At 48.1% G+C, this 19,247-nt stretch overlaps 1 protein-coding gene across 6 annotated transcripts; it reads right to left on the minus strand.

The window, feature by feature from the left end:
- Nucleotides 1-259: 259 nt before the first annotated feature.
- ASXL1 (ASXL transcriptional regulator 1) lies at nt 260-18,787 on the minus strand. Of its 6 annotated transcripts, XM_072878954.1 has the most exons (14): nt 18,655-18,778; nt 17,768-18,029; nt 14,207-14,279; nt 13,650-13,732; nt 10,661-10,769; nt 9,414-9,534; nt 9,241-9,338; nt 8,808-8,901; nt 8,368-8,520; nt 7,790-7,953; nt 7,588-7,684; nt 6,993-7,098; nt 5,911-6,526; nt 260-5,169 (listed from the first exon to the last, which is right to left on the minus strand). In XM_072878954.1, the coding sequence occupies exons 4-14, from the start codon at nt 13,703-13,705 to the stop codon at nt 2,239-2,241; spliced, it is 4,545 nt and encodes a 1,514-aa protein (XP_072735055.1). In that variant the 5' UTR covers nt 13,706-13,732; nt 14,207-14,279; nt 17,768-18,029; nt 18,655-18,778; the 3' UTR covers nt 260-2,238. The 6 variants fall into 6 exon arrangements, with proteins under 6 accessions (XP_072735055.1, XP_072735056.1, XP_072735054.1 ...); XM_072878955.1 differs by lacking the exon at nt 14,207-14,279; XM_072878953.1 differs by lacking the exons at nt 14,207-14,279; nt 17,768-18,029 and having other exon boundaries at nt 8,389-8,520; nt 18,655-18,787.
- Between the last annotated feature and the right edge of the window lie 460 nt (nt 18,788-19,247).

Consider the following 19,247-nt stretch of genomic DNA (forward strand, 5'->3'; position numbering starts at 1 on the left):
ACCACGCTGCTGCTCTGGGAGCCCTCAGGGTCCTGTTTCCAAGAGCCAGGCGCAGCGGCTGCAGCGGGTGCGCCGTCTTCAGTAAGCGCGTAAAAAACGATTTAACGAGGGCGAGACGGCAACGCAGCCCCCCTTTTGAATCATCCGAGCAGAGGGCAAGAACGCTCCCAGTTAAAAAAGAGGACAGGAAAAGCAATATCGCCTCAGAGAGCAGAGAGGAGGAGTTCAGAAACAGAGGACTGAAACCACAAGTGCAGGTTTTACAGAGCGTTTATTTTTCCAATAGCACAAGGGACATACATGAGCAGGCCCCCCCGGAGGGCTCTGCAAACCAGACCAGTTCCACCTGTACGCTACAGTGGCCCCAGAGGAGGCAGAGCCAGCCCCCCGGCTCCGCTCCCTATCTTTGGTAAGCAGGTTTCACACCTCCGCTCCGCCTTCGCCAATGCCGCAGCTCCGCTCATCCCGGGGTGCGTGCGCACGGGCGTTGCGCTCTCATTCCCGCAACGTGAGGCTGTCAGATGCATTAAGGATAAACCATTTCCGAGACTAAACTTGTTGCATCCCTCAGGCTCGCATCTCAAATAGGGACTTGTACGGTTAAAAAAAAAAAAAGTGCATGGTCAAGGGAGGTAAGATAGAGCTAGAAAAGGGACAAGAAGAAAAAATAAAAATAAACCCCCTACGATTCTTGCTACTGTCTGCTTAAATAAAACAGCTGACTTCTCCCCCACTGAAGCAATTCACTCTTGATTTGCAATCGCTCCAAAGAGGAAGAGCCACGTTTCTGCTCTCAATCTTATGGATGCACAAGGATTTTCACCTTCTTGCAATGCAGCCATGGCCACGCTCGAGGAGCTCAGTTACAGCAACAACTGGCGGTAGCTTAGAGGAGCGACCAGTGAAGTACGCTCGACTCGGCAAATCCCATCAGGTCACCCCCGAGTCCGCACATCACAGTCCACCTGCGCAGCGCAGCGCGGAGGCCCGGGCAGAGAGGGAGGCTGTCAGAACCGAGACACCTTTGCATGTTGAGCCTCACGTTAGGCAAGACAGAATACAGTGGCTCTGACTACAGATGCAGGTTAATAACTAACACCACTTTAATGCAATACTGCTGTAGAGCCTGAAAATCCAAGGAAAAAAAAGAACCCTTTGTGTTCTATGTACATTACATCCATTTACAGAGTTGGCCAGTACTGTGTACAACATATAAATACATGATCAAACAGATGCATAGAGGATACTTACAGGAGCCAAATAATTCACTTTATACATCCAAGAATGAAAATATAAAAAAAAAGGAAAAAACACTGCTTTAAATGTTAGATGATCGTCACACAGATGCACAGCTAGACGCTTGCAAGTGGTCAGATGCTGTCACGTTAAGGTCCTCATTGCAGGGCTGCAATGCAGAGAGCGCTGGCCACATAAATGAGCTTCTAGGAACCTCTGACGTTTCACGCTAGTTTGTGGCAAGCCAGCCAAAAGAGGCAGTCACATCGGCTGGTCCAAGAGTTCAGCCAGGCACACAGTTCCCCGGGCCACACATCGTCCTGCAGACCAGCAGAAGGCGTTCGGTTGGCACCTGCCACTTTTTTTTCCCTCCTCTTCTTGCATCCTCCGAGTCGGCTCCATCCGGTATAGGTTAGCTGGATACGGCTCTACAGCCCCCGGCAGAGTGCTTTGCTGGGCACCACGTTCTGCTGTAGCATCCAAAGAGCGTAGAGAACCGTCACCTGCAGAGCAGCTCTTTGCTGACACTTACTGTACAGCGGTACTTCCCACGCAAACCAAGAATGGAGATGGCAGAAGGGGAGAGTGGAAGACTGTAGGGCCTCACCTAGCGCAGCCCTGAAATAGAAAACACCCTGTTCCAGTTCCTTTGGATGTAAAGATTTCCTCGGCAGAGGGTCCACGGATTGCCACAGCAAACTGCCTCTCACTCAGGTGTTCGCCTCAGCACGCGTACCAGAGCACAATCAGTATTTCCACGATAGCACTAAGCAGAAGGATCACTCCAGTGGGGCGCAGCCCGGACAGCGGAGTGTAACCGTGAGCAAGAAGGGGTTTTGCGCTGTAGATTTTAGTGGGAAGGCAAGTCAACTTTCCTCACCAAAACAAAGTGTAATAGCATTTCTACTATAAACAGAATAGTATTTTGTGTACAGGTTTTAGGATCAGTCGTTATCAAAATACACACACTGAATATACAATTTGTCCCATGGCCATAATTTATTATCTCACCACAAGGCACAATACACAAAGCTTAGAGGGTCCTATACAGTCATCGTGACAGAACGCCCCGCAGCCTTTACACATGATCATGGCTTTAAGGCTGCACGAGCACTTGAACGATATCTCGTCAACACTGCTGCTATCAGCAAACATCTGCACAGAAAGGGACGTATTATGGTTTGCAGCAAAGTTCGCTTTGTGGGTTAGCTGCATCATGCTTCCAGCAAGACTTCTGGGAAAAGCTGGAGTGTTGGATGAATAATTAAAGCTGGTGGAATTAAGCTGCAGCTTAGAAAGCTTCCCATAAAACGCTTGCTTGATATTGAGCTGAGAGGGTATGGAAGAAGGCTCCAAAGGGTGATTGTGTCCTTTTCCTGGTTCCCTCGAAAACTTAAAAAATGGCAAGTCCATGACCAGCGGAACACTTTGCAAATGCTCAGTCAGCTCCACGGGGCTTTGTGCTGCATCCTTCCGGTTCTCCGCGTTACTCTTGGCTGGGCTGCCACAGGCCAACACATTCTCATTTTTTACTCCTCCCAGGGTGTTGGTCTGCTGCTTTGAAGTCCATTCGTCCCTTGCAGCTGGCATTCCTTCTCCTGATGCACAGCTCTTGTTCAGAGGAATCTGTTTGCTGGGCGACAAGGTTCCCATGGCTGAAACTTGATCCAAAGCCCTGGAGTGATGGAGTCTAACACTGGGGTTGCAAGGAAAACCAGAACCAAAGAGTTTTTTGCCTTGAACTCCAACATAATTTTTATTGACCGATGTACCCCCTGTCTGATTTGGACCAAGAGGCGTTACAGTTGGAGATAAAAACTGAGGCTCCGTAGAGGCATTCAACTTCTCCGGACTTTTATTTGTGATGACACTTGTTAATGGGTTGCGCTGTGGCACCCGATGGACCTTGGGCAACTCCTTTTGCTCCTCAAAGCTACAGGAAGAAAATGTTCTTTCCCGAGGGCCCATCTCTTCAGGCTTCTGAGAGGCACTTGCCACATTTGCCAGTTGGTCTTGGCAGCTTAAAGTCGACCCAACGTTGGAATGTTTTTCTGGAATAGACCGATCCTCCGCATCCTCTGCTCCAGGCAACGCTGCCCCTGATCCGCACTTCTTCTCCTGGGGATCTATGGAAGATCTCACTGAGTGGAAGTCATCACTCCTGCTTAGGGCACTCGTCTTTATTCCTACATCTGGTGAAGATTCTTTGCCAAAATAGCAACTGCTACCTCTCTCCATTTGCAGGGACAGGCTTTCTGACTGCTTGTCCAGCGGTGGCTGCGTGATTTCCAGCTTGATGTTGGCGTGAGATACTGGGAGAACTTCTTCCAGTGGAAGGTTCCCCTTAAGCAGCTGCACCACCAAAGGGTTGTTGGTTTCAACAGAGGACACGGGCCGAGCAGCACCTGTCGGCCGCTCGGGTTTCTGAGGCAATGGTGCATGTGGTCCCCATCTCTGAGATGGAGGTGCAGTGCTCATCGCTGCGACTGCAGGGAAGTCCATAGCATAGGCCAGACTATCTGTTTCCACAGACGACTTTGATCTAATCCTACCACATCTCTCAGTGCTGCTGTGACAGGAGGATTCTTTCCCAGCCACCTCCCTACAGCTGACACTTCTGAAGCATACATCCATCTCTATATTCTCATCAGCTACGTCACCTTCAAAATCTGAAGCAGTATCTGTTGTTTCACTGTGTGTACTCTGTACTTCATCATCTCCGTTCGTCTTGAACTCTGGAGTCTCTCTCAGTGGCTGACGTGCATTTTCTGGTTCTGTTCTGGGGCACCTCTCCCTCAGCTGCAGAAGTTTTTCAGAGGTATCTATCCTATTCTGAGAAATAAAGTCATCGTGTAAAGAGGGTTTCACCAGAGACCCTGTATTCTGTTCTTCATTACTTAGTTTGCCATCACTCTCTTCCTCTGCCTGCAGGTGTGAAAAGTTATACAGTGCAGGGACTGCTTTCTCCACTCCAGGAGTCACTGTCTTTGAGTTATCACTATCAGCGACACATTTTTCCACAAACGTTTTGCAGCCGTTAAATCTAAATCTAGATACCATTTCTGGCTCCTGGCATTCTTTACCGCCTGATGACAATTCTGGCAGAAGAGCGGGACAACTGGAGGAATATTCCTTTACGTCAGAATGATAATCCAGCTGTACGGCGGGAGCGCTGGCATCTTTGAGTTCTGGCACAACCCTATCTCCCACAGGACTGATCACGGCTCCCTGCACCTGAGAACAAGACAGACCGTTTACTGGAGGAACCACGCGTTTCAGCTTTGTACTTTGCCTCTCCTGTGATGCAACACAAGATGGGGTTTCGGTCCTTGGGTCACAGACGAGCTGCTCAGGGCTTTCCTCCTGCCTCTCAGAAGTCGCATTGTCTGAGGACGACCCAATCAAAGCATCGCAGAACTGCCTTCTAGGTGAACCACCACCAGGCTGAGCTTCCCCTGAGCTAGTGCCTGCAGTGCGTTCCAGAACGCCACTTCCCTCGCTCTTTGAAGAAAAGGGGTCTTGTCTTGAAGAGAGGAAGGAATTTGTGCTAGCCTCCTGAGCAGCCACCTCAGAGTTAGCCTTTTCTCCGTTCAGATGGAGAGACGACAGTAATTGTGTTCGCTGTAGATCTGACGAACGCTTTCCATGAGTTCTCTTTGATCTCCTGTGCCCTGTCCGGCTGCTGGATTCTCCTCCACCACCTCCTTCGTCAGTGCTTCTCCCTCCACCTGGGCCACCCCCACCTCCAATGGCAGCTGTAGCAGCTTCTCGCTGGGCTCGGGCTTGCAAAGCACGGGCTTTAATGTCTGCGAGTGTTCTGGCCCCAGTCCTGCCCCGGCTGGAGGGCTCCGTGTTGGGGATGATCCTGGGGCATATCTGGTAAGCGGGCTGACCTTTAACCACCCAGGGTGGTTTAATACGTGAAAGTTGAATCTGAAAGAAAGGGAAAAGCAATTAGTTCTAACACTTGACCATTTTCAGACAGTGAAACGTATTTTATTAGCATCTGTTCATCACAATTCTTATCACAAGAATTCAACAAAAATTTAAAATCCCAACTTAAAAGCTAATTTTGGCAGAGAAGTAGCATGCTCCCTGTAACCTCTGCTGATGTGCTCTGTCATGCGATATGTAAAGCTCACTTAATATTAACATTGTTTTACCAGAGCCAGCAGACAAATACAAAATGAGTGGTTTGCATTCAGATCTTCAGAAATCAAAATGGTCTCCTTTACATCAGGATGACTACCCTGAAGATGACAAGATGGAAACCTCTAGTGAAAATGGGAAAAGTCAGGAGCAATACTAAGATTCTGCCCGAAAGGAAAGGAACTGAGAAACTACACAGGATAAAGAACATGATTTGAAGGTCTCTTTTGCAATAAGTCAGCTAGTTTCAGGAAAAGTGATTTCTGTATCCACAGAAATGCAAACCAACAGAGTAAGTCAAGGTTACCCCGTGCTCTTGTGCAAAGACCTTGGAATCTTTTTCCATTCTTTGCCTGTCTAAATAAGATAGTAAACTGCGGTAATCAGAGGTACTTAGCCAGCTCTACCAATGAAACCCTTCCACTTCCCCTCTTAAGATGACAACACTTGACATTTTAATAATGTTTTGATGCTACTGAGCATGACAGCCCTGAGATACCAAGCAGCTATAATTCTCTTTCCTACCCGGATGGGTGGGACTTTTGGCTCCTCTTTAGTAGGCTGTGGCTTTTCTGGGTGAACACTTTCAATTGTGTTACGAAAGGACTGACGATCTTCAAGCCGGGGCTTCTTTTCGGGGAAGGATGCAGAGGCAGCCTCCTCAAAGCATTTCCTCTTCTGGTCCTTTGACTCCCGAGCAGAGTTCTCCTGGGGCAAGCTGGGAATTCTGTTTGCAGCTGCCAATGACAGATCTTCCGATTTACTGTGTAATTTGGAAGCCTCTGGAGAGAGGTACAATTCTGAACTCTCCGGCTTCAGTACTGCAGCCGAAGGGCTCGTCAGCTCATCTTTCTTCAGGTCTATCTCAGGCTTTGTCTCTTTATGAAGAGACGAATCTGGCCCCACAGAAGCAGTCTCTTTGGAAGTCTCTGTTTGCTCAGGTTCACGCAATTTGTACAGGCTCCTCCTGGCTCTGCATCGCAGGTCGGCCCGGGAGCGTTTCTTGAAGTGCCCATCTCTCTGCCGTGTAGAAGGACTGCGCGGCAGCCTTGCTTCTCCTTTCACAGACAGTCCTGTCCTGTTCTCAGCATCTTCTTGCACCAAATTCTGCTCCTGGGATTCTTCTTGGGTCAAGCCCAACCTATGAGGCAAACATAAAAACTAGCTAAAAGCTAAAGCCCATCTAATTTAAGCATTTCATCTTTTAGTTATAGCTGTACTGTCACCACTGTACAGAGTAACAAACAGATTACAAAGCAGAGACTCATCAAAACCTCATCAAGTCAGCCTGCAGTGAGGTAACCTATACATTTGCTATCCCACATTACTATCACAGGGAAAGAGAAAAATAAGAAAATGTAAAGATTTGTGATGGAAAACGAGTAACGTTAACTTGTCTTGGAAACAAAATAGGCTACAAAATTCTGCTGTGACCCAGCCAATTCCACCAAGGATTTCCGTGGAGCAACAGCCTGAATGATTCACCCACAACCTGTATTTTTTCAAGGAGATTATGCTGCATCTTCTCAGGTATCCACAAGCAGAAACACACGCTGCCACCTGCACAAACACAGATAAACCAGGATAGATGAGGTAAAATTTCTCACTTTTGTCCATAGTAGTCCTCAAAGAACTTCTCTTTCCATTGCTCCACTCTCTTTTCCTTTTCCATCTCCTGCCGAATTCGAACTTGCATCTCATGGGTGAATTCACCTACGTGGAAGCAAGAGACTGAAATTCAGTTCCAAACCAAACTGATTCTGCAAATGCAACCTTTTGTGTTTTAACAGTATAGTACAGTGGCTATATATACGAGCAACAGATTTTCTGTTATTGCCCTGCTCTCCACTTTACTGTGGATCCACGTGCTGCCTGCAACTCCCTAAGGGCAATGGTCCCACAGCCTTAAGCAAGCCTGAAAAACAAATCATGTTTTACCAGACACAGGCCACCATTTAAGGAAAGATAAGTCTGGTACTACTTTACACCTCCACCACTTTGTTTGGAAGGTCCCATGGCACCAAAGGAAAACACATCTTTGATTTTAAAGAAAAAAAAAAAGACGAAAAGTTGGGGGCAACATAGCCAGATACACTGCAAAGCTGGACTAAATTCCCATTCATTAACTGTAAAAGAAAAACAAAAAAATCCCATAAAATGAGTACCTATTCTCCAGCCACCTAGGAAAGCAAACCCACTCACCATCAGCTAGTCGTTCTCTCCAGCTCTGCGCGGCGTGGGTGAAGAATTCATTATTCAGAGCACTGCCACTGAGACGCATCAGCCCGTCAGCCCCAACCTAACGGGACAAGCCCAGGACAAACAGAAACCATTTGCTCCAGCCGTTCCGCAAGCAAGAGGCAACGCAGTGAATGGAAAACACCCAAGTGCTGCCCCCTCATACCTGTCTATCAACTTCTGGAAGGAGGTAAAGAAGCTGCTGCTGAAACTGCGATGGGAGCGCATTAAAGGTTCTGGAGTTTATCAGAGCTCGCAGGTTTGTATTGACAAGAATGGAACCAGGTGTTTCAAAGTCAATATCCTCACCCCTGTTTCGTTTCATTTGCCCTGTAGTTTAAGGACAGGCAAATAAAATAAACGTTGTATAAAAGTATTTCAGCATTATGGGCAAGAAATTCATGTCAAACTACTACAGCAAAAGGAGCAAGATATATGAGAAAAGACTGTAGTATTCAAGCATGAAGAAAGAGTCTCAAACACACTAATTAATAGACGTGCGTCTGGAATTTTGATATGAGGTCCCATTCAGGTACAATTCTCGATGCTGCTCTTCAGAGTAGGCAAACTTTTAAACAACTGTCTCACTAATGTTGGGGGAGGAAGGTCTGGCTTGTGAGCCTTAAGATTGTCATACGCCTTCTGAAGGAAGAGAACCTCGGCGTTTTCTCAGATATATATGGACTTCACCATTGCCTGCTTTTATGGCCAATTATTCTTCTAACTTTAATCAGAAGCACCTACCAGCCGTGGGCTTTCGGATACCTCTCAGAAGCTGTGGAGGATCCCTGTTTATTTCTGTTCTGCTACGCAAGGTGGCTTTGCACAGGGCCAAAGAGCTGCTGCTGCTGCTGGATGTGCTACTGCTCTCCCCATCAGCATGCCTTCCTGTGAAGCCTAAAAGCAAACGAATTTCATAAAAATATGCAAAGAACAGCAGAAGCCCAACTTGGAGAGTGGCTTACCATACAAGAATTATCTGCTGATAACAGATCCACTATTACAGGGTATTACCCAGTTAGCAGCTATTTTGATGGCGTTAAACATGTACACAACTCTCTACAGTCCCCTGCATTCTCACCAAGTGCTAAAGAAATCCTCAGGCAAACTTCTAGATAACTACGGACAATTAAGAGCTACCTATGCCGTCATTAGAAAACCACCACAACAAAAGCAATGCTCACCAGAGGCAGACTCCATGTGTGCCCCATTTACTTTCAGTGGTGTTAAGACAACACGTGGCAGCATTACACCAGTCTTTTTCTTTTGTTTGGTTGTCTGTGGTCCAGAAAGAAACCAAAAACAAAACAAAGGAACAAAGACATTAATGGAGGGGTAAAATAAGCTTCTAAGCAGCACGTTCCCCAGTTAAAGAACTACCCAGCTCCTAGGTAAATCTTCAGGTGCCATTACATTTATGAATAGCAGAGAATCCAAAATTACCTCCCTGTATGTGATCCCTCCCATTACTGCAAACTCCCCACCTAAGGAGACAGCCCCATAACTCTCTGAGGCACCTGTGCCCAACTAGTCTGTCACGCTCACCCAGCTAGCAGGCAGTAATGAAAGCTCCCCTTGAGAATCTTCATGCTTCCCATTAGTCCCACTTTTTCCTACCTGGGAGGCGGTTCTGTAGCTCTCCCTGGTAGTAGCGGGTCCCTTGCTCTGTGATTCGGTGGAACACGAGGCATTAGAGGAGGTTTCATCAAGAGACACTGAAAAGAGATGGGCTCTCGGTCAGACACAGAAGTAGATCCTATAGTTCAAGATTAATGTCGTTAGACACTTACCATCATTATCACCACTCACAGTGCTTGCTTCATTGGACTCACAACTTTCTGCATCTGCTGTATCCTCCAGCTCCTCCCCTTCTGGCACAGACAGATTCCGAGACCACTGCAAGGCATCCTTCTAAATGGGCAAACAGAACTGGGATGGCTACAGTCCTCCCTCCCCAACCACTACGACTGAAACCAATGGGAACGGACGGTTTAGCAGATATAGTTTTTAAGCTTAATTTTTTTCATCTTCCCTATTTTAATCCTTGATGCAGAAAGATATTTTGAAGTATATTTGGGCTTATAGCGGAAAAGAAGTCATCTAAACTATCAGCAGACTTCATAGACACCTCCTAGACGAGTAACTCAAACATATCCAAAATACGTAACGTTAATAATTCGTTGCAAATTTCTGCAAGGAAGCAGTTTCTATTAAAGAGAAGTATCTCATTCTTATGACGAAAGAACAGGTAGCATCAGAGTAGCCAAATACTAAGACAGTAAGCTTAAGAGATGTATTTACTACTTGTATAATCAAAACCATTTCAGTGCCATCTATTTTCAGCAAAATACAGCAATTCAACAAAATTTTCTGGCAGGAGAAAAACAAGATGCAAATTAAATAGCTGAGATACCTGTTGTCTATCAAGCTGATATTTATCAGGGAATCCAACAGTACAAAACAATGCAAAAGAAAAGTCTAAGACTGGAAACATTTTCAACATTTAAGATTACCGGGACAATAAACTAGAAATAAAAAACGTTCCAGAGAGACCTCAACATCTGAGGAAAATGGTGATGCTAAATACACACAGAATGCAGTGGGACACAAAACAAACAACCAGAAGAATGAATACACATTCTCCTGTCAAGATTTTACTTGTAGCTACAAGCTCTCGGACCAATTTAATTTATTGGCTGGCTGTGTTCCCTCGTGGCTGGCAGAAAAGGAGTGAACGGGACTGTTTCGATAAGCAGCCACCTGAGTTGGACACCAAGTATGGAATAAGAGGATTTATCTTGCTTGTGCAATTCAAGGAATAGGGGGCTTTAACAGGAATTTATCATATATGACTGAATATAGCTGAAAGGTACAAGCTCTAATGAAGTAATGAATTCCAGACACTCTTTCACATGACGATCTCACATGCAGCACATTCAGCTCAGATGATGCTCAGTGACAGTTTAACACTCAGCTACGCATAATAAGCAGAACTCGCACCTCGGCCCTCAGCTGAGGGCAGGAACTCAGCATTTACCTTGAGCGTGAAAAGGCTGATGCGTCCGGGCAGTTTGTAAAAGAGTCCGTCACCTCCCCTTGAATTGGAATGGAGCATGGCGTTGAGGCAGGCTAGGGGAGAAGTGCCACTGAAACACAGAAAGGCAGAAAACAGTTAAGTTTTAAGAAATGGCCTTACCAAGAAAACAGCCTGAAAGATCTGTTTAAATGGGCATCCTTTAGCTGACTGAGGGGAACACAGATGATGCTCATTAACTTTATGGGATGGGCACTTCAGTCAGAACAGTATTACTGTTTTCCTTTTTGACCTGTACATCAGCCTCAACACATCACAGCGAAGCAACTGGCAGAAAACGGGAAATATTATGCCAATTTTAAAGTTACTCCCAGCCATTTTTAGACATTTCTAACTTTTATTACCTGTCTCCTCCCTTTCTCTGCTTGAAACTTTCAGAGTCGGATTGATTTTACAAAAAACCCAGATTTATTCTGAAGCAGAAAGATGTAAACAAAACCAGCATAAATTGTACACATACGCGTTTCTGGAATGTCTTCCCTGACGTGTCACAGACAAAACTGCACTCGCAGAGTTAGATATAAAAGGTCTGATGCACTAATTTGTCAAGTCCTACGTAACTCCCTGGTTAAAGCAACCATCCTACACTCACGCTGATGGAACTTCTCTGCCACGTAATCTCATATTTTCCACTAAGTCACACATGTGCAGGCAGAAAGTTACCTGGAAGAGACATTAAGGCATTATCGATGTCATTATTATTAAAAGTGAAACTGAAAACTGGATTGAGACAAAATATTTCAAAGAAAATCATTCTCAAATCGAAAACTTAGAACAATTTCTGTTTCCACCCTGAACGCGTTTGTTTTTTGGACATTTCTTCACAAGCCCCGGCAACAGACAAAATTACCCTGTATCACTTTTAGATACTATGAAAAAAATTTCCAGCCTTCTGTCCTGTTAGACAGTGTTTTCCCTTCTGTGTTTAACAGACGCTCCGAGCACGCTAACCAGCCACAGAGCACACTTTCTTAGAATGGCAAAATAAATAGTTTTCCCCGAATTGAGAAAAGCAGCAAACAATTAAAACTCTCCTAGGAGCTAGAACTCAGCAATGGTGCTGGGCCCAAGTGTCCTCGCTCGAGCATCAGCCACGCAGGACCCTTAATGCCACCCGTAAGGAACACGGCCCTCCCAACAGACCGGCGTGACCCCCAGAGCAGGGAACGCTGGCTCAGTATGGATTCAAAGGGAAAAACATCTCGAGCCACCAAGCTATTTCCTTCAGGAAATGGAGTTTCAGGAAGAGCTTCTATACAAGTACCAGCAAAGTCGGCTGCATATTTAGCCAGGCAGGATCACTGCCTTTATTCCGTGAACAATTACGCTCTGAAGAAAACAGTCTTTTCTTAAAGTAGAGAATTAGTGACCAGGGAAGGAAAAAGCAGATATCCCAAGGGAAAAACACCAGCCTTTAAAGGAACGATTTAGCTCCGTGGGATTTAACTTGACACATGCTTCAAAATCTGGTCTTTAGTTACATACTGTGACAGGTCACTTATCAAAACTGGGAGAGCACCAAGATAATTTATGTGTGTGAAAAGAGACCTGCTATTACCTTTAGCAGAGGACAGCCTCTGCACGTAGATCTTCAACCATCTGCTTAGGTAAAAGGACTGATGTCAGAAAGGTGCAGAGTATGGATTAAAACAAAGCTATATGAAGGTCCTCATTAAAAGCCCATCTGAATTCTGCTCAGAGCTGTGAAACCACCACCCATACCCAAACCAGCGAAGATCTCCTCGGCAAGGATCGCCAGTGGCAGGTGGGCGTTCTAACAGCTCCGGTATCGATGCAGCAACACAAGCCGGCATCGTCCCTCTCCAAACAATGGCAACTCCTACACACGACACCCCTGTATGCATCACCAGTTTTCACTGTTCAAACCATCCAGCTGTTTCCTGATTTCAGACACAAATAAGGAGCAGAAATAAGCTAACTTTTTGAGTTGTTAGGTCCCAGAAGAAAACAGTTTACCTTCCGTAGCTGGGTAAAGTACAGGTTCAGGAAACACAAACACCACGGTGGAAAACAGTCCACAGAATCAAGGCGAGGGGGAAGCAAGACTAGAAACAGTCCACGCATCTGGACTCCCCAGAAGTCAATGGGCAGCAGCCAAAAGAGGCTGCTGTTTCTGTCCCTGGTAGTCAAACGTTTTGGGTTTTTTTTTGCCACGCAGCACTAACTGAGGCATTCGGACTATCACGGTTACCTACTTTCTTTGATCTGCAAGACACTCTGTATTTCTCTTCTACTACTGTCACAGAAACAGATGGAAGTTCACAGGAACTTAACCAAGGAAAAGAGTCTCCCACTCCTGTCGTTTCCGAGGCTCCGTATCAGGTTCTTTTCCATATGAAACCCACGCTGAGATGAGCATCTCCTCCAGTCAATGTCAAGAGCCGCAACAGCGTGAGCTGCGCTATCACGGTGCTCGAAAATCTGAGCAGAAGCCAGTATAGTAATATAAAATAAAGATGACTTTTTTGAGTCTCCTAAAACGCAGTGTCTGCTCTAGAAATGAAACACCAGAGGAGACAAAACTTAAACTGTTCTCAAACTAGAGTCACAATAGCAGAAACTACTGGGAGCTACTTATGAGAGAACCATACAAGTAAGTGGTAAGTACAACACAATGCAGGAGTCTGATCTGCAATAGGCATTTATTTTACAATAGATGGATGAAGGGAACCCTGTATGTTATCAAAAAATCCAAGAACAGCTTCCAGTTATTGTCAAATAAAAAAACCCAAACCACAACCTGTACATAAATGTCTATACTGTCATCTGAAATTACCATGCTGGCAAGAGAAAAAAGGAAGAAGAAAAGTGGGCTGAAGATGAGGCAGAATTGCACAAAGCAACACAAGCCTTCATATGCAGTCTCCCCCATGCTCCACACTATGTTTTAGGCAAGATCATCAATACTAACCTCATTTCCTTTAGTCCTTCAGCCTCTATGACCTGCAGAATCTGTTTTGGGGTCATAGGAGCATCAGAGTAATTTTCCAGCACCTGAAAAGAGAGAAAGACCACGTGTCATTACAGAATTTGCTTCTGCACTCACAGAACTACTCCATAAGCTGCGGTTCAGATCCAATAATATGCCTCTTAAAATTTTATTCATCTGCAAAAGACACACGCTAAAAATTTCAGGCTACCTCAAGATTAGATCACTGTAAGCATCACAAAAGGCTTACCTTAATCTGGTCCCTAATTAACTGAAATACAAACACGAAGGAGACAAAAAGCAGCAGAATTTGGCCTTGACCCCATAACATGAAACCAGTGGAAGCTTTACCACGGACTTCAATATACATTAGACCGAGCTGCTGCCACATATGGCCTTCAAAACCATACAGTGGTTAGCGACCTCTCGTGATGTAAAATGCTCTCCCTGCCATATACCTTCCTACCTCTCAATAAAGCATCCACTATTTTTCTGCCAATAAAAGTATTACTGTTCAACTACATAATTCAATAGCGTACCTTCCATGGATTACTGCATTCATTTCATCTTCGCTCCATCTCAAGAAGGGTACCACGGGTAAGAGTCAGAATTCTTGTCAGAGAAAGACAGAATTCAGAAAAGGACAACAATAACAGTAAAGGATGTGGAAAAAAAATTACGGCTAAAGACACTAAAAAGATTCGGACTGCTTGCCTTTGGAAGAAAGTGAGTAAATTCAGATATTAAAAAGGCAATACAATAAATAACAACTCATCCTTCCATATATTATGTGAAGAATAGAATTGTCACTTATATGCAAAGAACTAAAGAGGCTATTACTTTTTTTTTTTTTTTAAAAGCCTGTGGAACTTACTGCTCCAAAATGTCTAGAAGCAAGAACTCAAGGATTCAAAAAGAGGACCGGACATTTCTGTGGATAAGAAGATTACCCACATAAACAGGAAACAATGAACAAAAATAAGCTGCAGTAGATGTAAACCACGATGTTTCTTTGGGAGCAGATTACCCTACAGCTGCCTAACGCGCTGTCTCCTGCGCCTTCCGTCGAAGCAGACAGCTCTGCTCTCTGAATGCAAAAGACGCTGAACTCAACAGAGCCCTGGGTCCGATCGAGCAAAAAGACCAGCGATATAGGCACAGGACGTGGCCTGAAACGTCCCAGAAAAGCAGCAACGGGTATTCACTTGGGAACTTTTCGATCGTAACTGTGGTCTAAATTCCCCTAATGTAATGGCCACGATGATGCACAATCCTGATTTCTTTTGTCACCATGCTTTAGAGGAGTCAGCAACACGATGCTGTCTTTCAGTTTGACTTGCGTGCGAAGCCAGTGGAGGAACCCAAACGCCCCATTTATACCAGCAACATCTCGAACTGAGTCACTGCAGCACTGTGGCAAGGCACGAAGTCTGCAGCCTGCCTTCTGGAGTCACAGGACAGGACATTTGCAAAAGAGATGTTGTGCAGGGCACCACTGGCATCTCCATACCATCTCCAACCTCCGCAAGTAAAGAAAACCCCAGCCTACCTCATTGTAGTTCTGCACTTCAACTATATTTTGTGATAAAAGGAATTTCTTAAGTCATATCCACCCAACATGTATTTTTCAGATGCCTGAAGACCATAAGCATCGGTGGTGCTGACGTGGTAGGGGATGGAAATTTGAGAACTACATAACCTGAGATAAACCACAGTGAAAACACAAGGAGTTTAAAGAAAAGATCAAAGAAAGTGATAAGCCATATTCAGGGAGAGTAAACAATTTTAATTCCGAGTCGATACAGTTCCATCACACTTCTTCCTTCACTAACCAAGAAACCTCCATAGGTTACGACGTTTCCATGCCTTCCCCGTGAACTGTCACCCCCGTCACTCAAAGGGAGCAGACAGCTGACAAGGGGAAACACATCACTCCCAAGCTCAGTGCAAGATTCACAAAATGGAACATGCCTGTTCTGAAAAATAAGGAAATTCTTCACAGCTTATAAAACCTCTCTCAAGTGGCAGACACAGCAAGCAAAATACACAGCCCAAAACTGAGCATGAACGAGCATTTACATAAAGATAAAAGAATCCATGCTCAGGGGAACAATTTCCAATCAACAGCTATATTAAGTGTACAGACTGCTTAATGGAAGAGCTGGGGGAGAGAAGATCCTGCCGCTTCAGCCACCGCAGCCCAACCTCCAGCACTGGCCCTCCATCCCTCTCCAGCCTGAGGCTGCCTGTGCCACGTCACCCTTCCATCAGGACCTACAACCTCAACAACGTTAGCTGTTCCTTACCCCCAAAAAGATATTTTTCCCCTCCACTATTTATAATACCGATAGTCAAGGGTTCCTATGTCCCTAATTATGGAAGTTTATGTCACTCCCTCAATTAATTTACTAGACATCTAGCTCCAACAGCACTTGTTGTATAGTCCTACGGCTCTGGGTGCTCAAATGAATCTTTAAACGCTTATTTTATGGAATGTGCATAGTATTAGCTCTGTAGGAGCAGCAACACTGAAAAGCACTTTTGCCTACGATTCTCAGAAACATCGAGAGGAACACAAAATACAATTGTGCGCATCAGAAAGGAAAATTAAAAGCATTTTGACAGGGAGCACATGTAAGACACTAGTGTTAAATAAAGATCTATTTTTAGTGGATTTACAATCAGTCCTGCAAGCTGGAAGTGCAGCTACGCAACTGTAGGTCTCTCTAAGTGGATAATCTAGCATGAGATTGTTCTATTTCTGGTTCATCAATGGCTCTGAGATGCTGTTGAGGCTTAGACATCTCGTGCACCCACTGCGTCTGAGGTTCTGGCCAAAAGACAGGCGAGAGGAACTGTGTGTGTGAAGAGAACCTTTCCCCATCGCACAATGAGGGTGAGGAGGTGTACTAGGAGACAGCTTCAGAGTCACAGCCTCGTGTGCTGCTTTGGGCAGCCTATAAATACTGATTTTTTTTTTTTTCCACCTGTTAGAGCTCAGGACACTTGAATGAGGTGACTTTGTGCAAGGTCACCTAGCATTGCCTCTGCCCCCGAGGTCACCTACCAGGAAAGCATCCCTGCCACCTGCAGTGACGCGCTTGGCTCACAGAACCAGGATCTCAAAGAGAAACGCGCAATGAAGCACTAGACCTCCAGATTCCTGCAGTGAGGTTCTACAGCGGGTAGCTTATGTTCTTTCCCAGTTTTTCAAGCACAGTCATGTGGGTCTAAAATATTATAATTTACACACAAAAGATTATGCAAGTTGCTGGAAGAGATGCTTGTCTGATTAGGTTTCCTCTTGGCAAGGGGAAAGAAAACACTCTGATAGCCAAACAAATCTTACTGAGAAGGAGCACCAAGACCTATCCTGGACATCCTCAACACCAGACACGAGTCTCAGCTGGACTCACCCGTACTGTTCCTTCTGAAAGCTCATGTGCTCCAACACATAACCTGGCCAGGCAGAAACAAAATAAACACACGCAAGAAAAAACAAAGAAACAAAGCACCCGCAAGCCCTGCAAATCCCTTTCTACAGACGTCCGTATGCTACACTGCAGGTACCCCCGGATCCTCACAAGTCGAGTACCACTGACAGGGCTACGGGGAGGAAACCGCAGAGGTCCGTTCACGCCGGCCACAGGCAGTCGGATCATCCCTTACTCCACGTACTGGCACTCCCGTACCTGCACGGATCAGCGTCACTGAGAGAGAGCAGCTCCGAGACAGAGGCCAAAGAGAGCGAGCTCCTTCCAACCTGCCGCAGAAGCGGAGAGCAGCGGCCATCGGCACTCTGTGGCAAGCAGCGAGCCTAAACACCTCCAAATGCACCCCTTAGATCAAACTTCTGACTAGTTCACATTCGCTACCTGAAAGACGCTGAAGTTATTTTTCTTTTTATATTTCCTTGTTTACAAAGGGGGTTCAAGACAGATACGGCTTAAAAGCCTCACGGAGGGAAATTACCCTTCTCCCATTGCGACCATCAAACGACAGCAGCACTCCGACAGACCTACGCAAACGCCATCGAAGCAGATCTGGGTTTGGAAGTTTAAGCCTTCAACAAGCAGATTCTCAAAGACAAAAAGACATACCCGCAGCTACGTCTCCTAAAACCAAAAGCGACAAAACACGGTCTGCCGGCAGCGATGCTGACCCCGAGGCTCAGTACCGGCACCGGCACAGGCAGCCGAACGCACGCCGCTCCCACCGCCTGCGTTTTGGGCACCGCTGGTGCACGGCAGAAACCTGCAGCCTCGGTAATTAAACCAGAAAGTTTTGACAGCGGCACTGCCCAGGCTCCAGGCCAGGCCTCTCTCCCGAGGCGCCGGTTCCTCCCGCTCAGCCTTAAGCCATCTGAAAGGAAGAAAACGAACGGTTCTCACACCGAGAGCGGCCCCGGCCCTGCCCGTGCCGGGCTGCGAGCAACAACCGAGGCAGCAAACACCGAACCGCTACCGCTGCGGGACGGCACCTCCCCAAGAGCCCGGCCCGGGACCCACCACGGCCCGGCCCCCCGGCCGCCGGCCTGGCAGGAGGCGGCGGCCCCGGTGACCCCTGGCCGGCGGGCAGCTCGTCCCAGAGCCCCCTCGGCGGGCCGGGGGCTGCGCTCGCACCGCCCCCGCAGCGCCCCGGCCCCCCCCCCCGGGGCTCTCCTCCTCCCCACCCGGCTGAGGAAGGAAAACAAGCGGGGCGGAGACACCGGCCGCGGGACCCGGGAGGCACCGGCGCCGCCGCCCCCGGGAAGACCCGGTCCCCGGCTTCGCGCCGCCGGGGCGCAGCCCCCGCCCGCCCCCCCCCCCACCCCCGCCGCGGGCGGCGCCGCCGGCCCCGTTACTCGAGGAGGGGCCGGAGCCGGCGGCGAGCGCAGCCCCCGGGCGGGGGAGGCCCGTCGGAGCCCCCGCGCCCCCTCCCCGGGGCCCGCCCCAGGCCCTCCGCGGCCAGGCGGCCGCCGGCGCCGGCGCCCCCCCCCCCGCCTCACCAGGCGGGCGGCCTCGGCCCACGTGCGCCCCTTCTTCCTCCGCTGCTTCATCTCCTTCATCCTCCTCCCGCGCGGGGCGGCGGCGCGGCGGGCGCGGACCGTTAGTCGCGCGGGCGGGCGGGCGGCGGGCGGGCGGCGGCGGGGGCGGGGCGGGCGCGCGGGCGGGCGGCGGGCGCGCGGGGCGGGGCGGGCGGGGCGCGAGGCGGGGGCGGCTCCGGGCGCTACGGGAGGCGGCGGCGGCGGCTCGGGCCCGACATAACAACGGGGTCAAAGGGCTGGGAGCGGGGGGGAGGGGGCGGGGCTCGTCGACGGTGGCCGCGGCGGGACACGACGGGGCCCGCGCGCGGCGACCGAAGGGGCGGGGTCGAAGCGCGCGAGGCTGGCGGCGGGCCTGGGCCCCGTTTGAAGGAAAACAAACCGCAAGGGCTGCCGGGAGTTGTAGTCCCCGCGGCCACCTCCGCCGCGGCCCCGCCTCCGCACTACAGCTCCCGGCGGGCGCTGCCCGCGCCGCGCGGCATGGCGGGACCAGCCGCTGCCGTCGCCCCCCGCCTCATGGCAGCCCCGCTCCTTCCCCCGGGCCGCGGCGGGAGGAG

The sequence above is a fragment of the Ciconia boyciana genome, chromosome 14 (assembly GCF_034638445.1).
Source record: "Ciconia boyciana chromosome 14, ASM3463844v1, whole genome shotgun sequence".
Taxonomy (NCBI): Eukaryota; Metazoa; Chordata; class Aves; order Ciconiiformes; family Ciconiidae; genus Ciconia; species Ciconia boyciana.

Excerpts from the sequence above, each read along its gene's own strand:
- ASXL1 (XM_072878952.1), bottom strand. The coding sequence starts at position 18,714 with ATGAAGGAGATGAAGCAGCGGAGGAAGAAGGGGCGCACGTGGGCCGAG. Across the intron at positions 7,685-7,789 it reads TTCCAGAAGTTGATAGACAG|GTTGGGGCTGACGGGCTGAT; the intron begins GTATGAGGGGGC and ends TTGTCCCGTTAG. Across the intron at positions 6,527-6,992 it reads GAGGACTACTATGGACAAAA|GTTGGGCTTGACCCAAGAAG; the intron begins GTGAGAAATTTT and ends TTTGCCTCATAG.